The sequence below is a fragment of the Paramisgurnus dabryanus genome, chromosome 18, assembly GCF_030506205.2.
Source record: "Paramisgurnus dabryanus chromosome 18, PD_genome_1.1, whole genome shotgun sequence".
Lineage (NCBI taxonomy): Eukaryota > Metazoa > Chordata > Actinopteri > Cypriniformes > Cobitidae > Paramisgurnus > Paramisgurnus dabryanus.
The window spans coordinates 9645150-9651800 of NC_133354.1; the positions used below are offsets into that span (position 1 = coordinate 9645150).

At 38.3% G+C, this 6651-nt stretch overlaps 1 protein-coding gene across 1 annotated transcript in view; it reads right to left on the minus strand.

Moving 5' to 3' along the window:
* Nucleotides 1–2462: 2462 nt before the first annotated feature.
* pou5f3 (POU domain, class 5, transcription factor 3) overlaps nt 2463–6651 on the minus strand; it is a 6080-nt gene continuing 1891 nt past the window's right edge. The window contains exons 1-5 of the mRNA XM_065244103.2: nt 4941–6651; nt 4736–4847; nt 4498–4628; nt 3970–4134; nt 2463–3886 (exon numbers count right to left, since the gene is read on the minus strand). The exon at nt 4941–6651 is cut by the window's right edge and continues 1891 nt beyond it. Of these exons, the coding sequence (XP_065100175.1) occupies nt 3623–3886; nt 3970–4134; nt 4498–4628; nt 4736–4847; nt 4941–5693 (1425 nt within the window). The 5' untranslated portion in view covers nt 5694–6651 and the 3' untranslated portion in view covers nt 2463–3622. The remainder of the gene's footprint in view (nt 3887–3969; nt 4135–4497; nt 4629–4735; nt 4848–4940) is intronic.

Here is a 6651-nt window from a genome sequence, read left to right on the forward strand (position 1 = left end):
AAAAAATGCAGCAAAGTTTAGGATGATCAGCTAAATTACAAATTACATGGAAGAAAACAAGCAACTGTTAGAACAGATGGAAAAATATTCAAGATGGCAAAGATTTAGACTTTCAGCACCTCTAAAAAGATCAAAAATTATCTCAAATAATGTCCAAGTACGGTGACAGTCAGAAGACCCCCGTAAAGCAGCATTGTTAAAAAAGGCATGTGCAGAATGACGTCAACACCTCAACTTGGCCCACAGAAAACTGACGTAACATTTTTTTGTGTCCTGATCTTCTTTTGTGTTCTAGTGGTTATCAACAGAACCTTAGGTGACTCCCAGGTACCGAATTCAAGCAACATTACACTGTAAAGACAGTTAAGCATGATCAAAATCATAGAATTGGGATGTTTTTCATACTACAGTGTTGCGCCTTTTTATCGTATATATACCCGGAAACATGAATACAAAAGAGAGTTTGAATACAAAAGAGATTATATTGCCATTTGCAGAAGAAGAAATGCCTTTAAGATGGGTGTTTTAACAAGACAACAACCCTAAACACACAAGCCAGTGGCCAAAATTATGGTTCTAGATAAAAGGGTGATTCTCGAGAAATTAGATTTATGAGGTGTCATGAAACATTTTGATAATAAAAGTAAATGCTATCAAAATAAGAAGCATACAGTTACAAACATCTCTTCATGTACTATTTTGCACATGATTTCAAATGACATCATACAAACCAATTTTATTTTTTTCACATTTAAGGGGAACATTTTCATTACCGCAACGTGTCCATGACTGGATTTGGGTTCTTTGACGTGGAAATATTTATAATTAAAAAATCTAAAAAATAAAAAGCTTCAGTGCATGTTATACTATAAACATTTACAGTAAAGAAACATGTGATATTTGGTGATCATTGGTAAATGTAGTGGATTATAATGTGTCCAAGACCAATTTTCTCATCCTCCGCAACAATTTTTGCTCTCAAGGAACTGACATTTTCAACAAAAAAAAAATTGTTGGAAGGGACATAATTGACTGTGACACTCAAGATGGCTACCAGGTAAGCAGTTCTTATTTTTTCTTTCCAGATAAAAGTGAATTTGGTTTGTCATAGTACCTAGACAACTTTTTAGTTCTCATTACCGAAACATGAGTTTGTAAATGCATATATTTAATGTAATATCATGTTGGGGTAATTATAATTTTTGATAATGATCATCTAAAAAAAAAGTGTAAATTATTCTATAGGAAATATTAGTTAAATCCTCTGAAAATAATGGTTATGGTAAGTTCAGACCTTAATCTTATATGTGCAAAAAATTGGCTTCAAGGGCTTTTAAAAAATTCTGATGCTGGGCACCTGAATCTGGATTTCGCCAGAATCACTCAAAAACGAATGAGGTTATGGAGTTCAATCCCTGATCTCTACCCCATTAAAAACATGTGGGGGTGACATTGAAAATGCCGTTGCTGAAGCAAAACCTAAATCTGGTCAGGAACTGTGGATGAAATAGCAGTTTCTTAGGTTGACTTGATTTGACACAGATGTGCTAAGGGTTATGCAAATGCAACTAAATATTAGTAATTCAAATCTTTAATTCTCTTTAAATCTGAAGAGAAAAACTTTAATACTTTAACATCTTAATATTAATTTTCTTTGCTTCCCTTTTAAAAGGACAAGACAGACTTGTAAATTTTGTTAATGCTTTGATTTGAAATCAAAAGTGTAATGGTTTCAATTCTTTTGAAATAAGGAAACAAAATCTATTTATAAAATCTGTGTACTTTTTTCACTTTTATTAGTATACGGTTGTATTTTTTTAACTGTATGTGCTCTGGTTTAGTCCTGTTTTTATAATCTTCATCTCTTAGCAAAGGTTAAACCCTTTTTGTCTGGTAAGAATCTCAAAACTATCATGCACGAATTTGTATCGTTTCGACTTGGCATATTGCAACCTCTCAGACTTGCATCACACACTTCCACTTAGCTCAACATGCCCCAGACCGGCTTCTCAAAGGGAAGCGTGAAAGTGATCACATTACACTGGTTTTGATTTTACTTCACTGCTTGCCTGTCAAATACAGAATTGAGAATTGAAGTTGCTATTTGCTTTTCAGTCTTTCCGGAACCAGGCACCGTCTGCATCCGCTTCCTCAGTTTAGATCTGGGCATATATGGCTTTCAATATCCTATTGGCATTACCATATTTTGTTATTGGCTTTATTTAGGGTTTTTTATTTTAAACTTAATTGTTTCTCTAGTTTTTAGTTATGTTTGGGTGTCATTTTTGTTTGTCTCTTAACCTTGTAAAGCACTTGTTTTTAATGTGCTATATAAATAAACTCGCATGTTGTAAAATCAGCATCCTATATCAAAACCACTTTGCAAAAACAAGTTACTTTTCAAAAACAAGTTACAACAATAATAGTTTGACTCACACTAAAACACAAGACAGAAATGACTGTCAAATGAAATTTGTTTTAATTGCTACACAGTGAGAGACTGTACGTGTTGATTGCAATAGAGCAGCATTTCAATAATTTATCAAATATGGCTTCCATTTACATGCATAGGGAATGATAGACATAAAATAAGGCACATTAAAGCTCTACAGAGAAGCTTGCAGACTTAATAACTGGCAGAAAATCTACATCACCCTGATAAAAAACATTTGCATTCACAATTCTTTTCAATTGAGATTGGAGGAGAGTGCAGGCATTTAGAGAAGAACAGTGACTGATGTTCTTTGGGGATCGTCTGAAAAGATCTCCTCCAAATGATAAAAGAAAAAAAAATCCATCTCATAAGACAAAATATAAAGTTGGTCCCAAATTTGCAGCCAGTTGAGATTTGATGAGCGATTTGACGAGAAATTACAAAGACATGTGAAAACTTTGAAGTCAGCACATACTGAACTTGAGACAAACATATGTACATTAAAACCGTTACATGAGCAAAGTAGTAAACAAGTAGGGGTGGCAATAAATTGCCTGCGATTCTCATGTGCATCTCATCAGTAAATCCGGTTACGTGATTTATAGAAGTAAATCGCCATCACCTGCTTTCAAATTGAGCACCATTTACTACACAAAGCCGTATTTCACAGATAAGCTCGGCAAAATCGTTGACAAATTGCCTCCGATAATGTATGCGATTTTGCCGAGCTTCTCTATAAAATATGGCTTTGTGTAGTAAATGCCACTTCATTTGAAAGCAGGTGATGGCGATTTACTTCTTATGAAACCGACTGCACTGCATGAAAAACGCTAGCGATTTATCGCCCACCCCTATAAACAAGTTATTAAAACAACTATAAAATTATAATTTGAACCCATGATGTGCAAACGCATTAATTCATCAAATAATCCATTATACAGTGACGAATCAGGCTGAGGCCTAAATGAGACACCATAAATGTAGAGCATCCCAAGGCACATTAGTAAAGGACCAAGTAACATGCAATTTACATAAAAATAAATCCGTGATCTGATATTTTATAAACATCGATTAAAATTTGCCATGCACCTGTAAGGTCATCGTCCCACTCCGACCAGTGAATGTGACACAGGTGTTCAGACAAACTAGTAGGATGGGTTGGGAAACAGAGCGCATCACCTGGTCAGGTTAACTGGTGAGATGACCCACCAGTCCCGGGTGCAGGGCGTTTTTAAAAACCTCCGGTCGATGGAGGGGTGGCATGTATAGGGCAGGGGCTCCTCCAGGATGGGCTGGTCCAGGATAGCCTTGCACCGGAAGGGCTGTGCCACCCATGTGAGGGGGAGGTGGTGGGCTCTGCTCATAGTACTGACCATCAAGGCAGTCGTCGTCATAGGGCAACGCCAGGCGTTTTCCTTTTTGTCGTCGATTGCAGAACCACACACGCACCACCTAAAACAAACATGAAAACGTTCAGGGTCAGGTCCAAGCATTTTTTATTCCAATGTAACAAAATTTGTTGGAAGCACACTTACATCTCTTTCCAGGCCTAGGTCATCAGATATGTGCGTAATCTCTAGAGTGTTGGGTTTAGGGCACTTCACGAAGTACGATTCGAGAGCAGACCGGACGGTGCCTTCCAAACTGGTTCTCCTTTTTCTTTTTCGCGTGTCAACAAAAACCCGTTCAATCTTGTACATCTGGAAAATATTCAAAAGTGGGTTGTGAAACAAGCAATGAGCATCAAAGACAAAAAATGAGCTCCTGTTAGAACAAATTGGTAACATTCAATATTTTCCTAATAAGCATGCATGTCAATACGAAATAGCTTTGTTTGGTGACATCATTGGGGAACTTGGGGTGATCTGACAAGATCAGTTTTAAAATATTAGCTATATTATTAGCTAAGTGTCAAGATTAAACTATTTCAACAGCATGTTTGGTGGCAACACCCTTTGAAACACTTGTGATGAAGCAAGACTAATGTTAAAATTGTGCAAGTTGGTCATTTGCATACGGTTGTCCATTTTCAGCGTTTTAGGAACATTGTGCAATGTACTTACATCCTGTGGATTTTCAGAGTTCTCAGCCTCATTCAACCACCTCTGTAGTAATGGTTTCAGTTTGCACATATTCTTGAAACTAAGTTGAAGCGCCTCAAAACGACAGATGGTTGTCTGGCTGAACATTTTTCCTATAAACAAAGTAACAACATTCAAACAGTGGGAACATTGGAATAACTGTAAATTTTTACATTTATGCACATATGGAATATAACATGGTTAGATGCACCAAACCTACCATACAGATTTCCCAGAGCGAGCCCAACATCTGCCTGCGTAAAACCAAGAGTAATGCGCTTGTGCTTCAGCTCTTTAGCAAACTGCTCCAAATTCTCTGTGGTCAGATTCTCCTAAAAAAAAATTCAAAACAAGACAATTATACTCCGTGATGGGCATTAAATATACTAAAATGATAGATAATCCACTTAAAACGAACATCTTACCTCTTCTTCAGAATCACTGCATCCTCCACTGGACGACCCACTGCTTCTCGGAGCGGTTTGCGCTTGACCAGACGGCATGTTTTGCGCAGAGCCCCCGTTGAAAAACCCTGGACTTCCGAAGCCATTCCCCGGTGGGGAGGGTGATAACGAGGGTGAGGATGCGGTGGGTGTCGGGGGAGCTTGAGAAATATTAGCGGGGGCCGTGATGTGAGATAGGCCGGGCCAAAAGTTAGGGTTCCACGGTGTGGAATAATACATCCCGGTGGCCACAGATGATGTCCCAGGGATGTGATTAAATTGTGATTGAGGTTTGTTTTCCTCGCTGGCGTACTCATCAACATCTTTCTCAGTTTTTACTTCAGAAGGCATCTTGATCTGTTCCCTGGTTTCAGCGATCGGTGGGCTGATGTTTGCAGGCTGGGCGGTTGCGGTCGCCCCCGCGACCTGCCCCGTGAACTCGGGTGCCGCAAAAGGGTACCAGTGTCTGGGTTGCACAAAATCACCGCTTTGTATATCATTAGACTTAAAATCGCCTGAAAATGGGAAAAAACTTTGCGGTGGCGGAGGATTGATCCCATTAAAATGTGCTTTGTTAAAAATCAGACTCGGATCCTGAAGCACGCCGTGCGCAAACTGCAACGACGCACCGCCAAGTCCATCCAGGCCCGTGGCTTGAGAATACATGGCCCTGTTAATCTCGTACGCTCGGCTGTTGCAGTCTCCTCCATTCGAGCTCTGGTGTCTCTCCGTCATTTTCTTACAAATCTCTTGAGACTTCAGACAAGAACACGTGGATGCTAGTTTGGTATTCAATAAACGGTGATCAGTAGCTCCATGCCAAGACGTGCTTGTAAAGTATCCAAAAACAATCTTCAGTGTTTGCGCAAATTCAGTTTGTGCGCCTTAGTATTATTAGCCTATGTGGAAACGTGCGCCTATGTGATGGCCATCAATTAGGCCCGCAGAATGGGTCAGTAGATCACCAACACCCAACTTACAAACAACTTCGAAACCTCAAATCTGGCTCTGTCCCACACAGGTTTTCCTAATCAATTGAAGTAGGAGGCTGGGGTCTTAACCATCTCCTCTCCTATTGGTCACCTGAGACAATAAGCCACAGCTGACGGTGAATTTGTGAATGAACTTGGTTTTCTCATTGGGTGAGGAGGGCGCGTTTGGGAATGTGGGGTGTCTACGTATTTTCGCACTATAGGTATTTTCTAAAAATGCACAAATAATAACTTTTTTCTCTTAAAAAAATGTCATCACAAGTATACGTCCAGCCGTCCACATATTTTTTAAATAACATCAAGTTATGTCCTATGGGATGTGTTATGTATGTTAAGTCATTTCGTAGTATTTACAATTCAAATAGGGATGTAGTTGATAAATATTCACAGTAGGCTGTTTGCGTTTTATATTCATGTCACATTAAGTAAACGTTGTTTCAGTAATATCCACTTAATGAGCTTTTCTTGATATTGAAATGATTTGACATCCGTGAAAAAATAACGTTTATTGTGAAAAAGCAATTATTCGGATTCAGATAAAAAAAATCAATTAAATAAAAGGTTTAACATTTTTTTTGAATCATTCAGATGAATAGATGAAAAGACAGTATACTGTCTAACCACGTTAAAGCTCTAATTTGTTTCTTTATACATTTACTGTGTCGTAAACAAACAAATTGGATCATAAAAACGTTCAATTG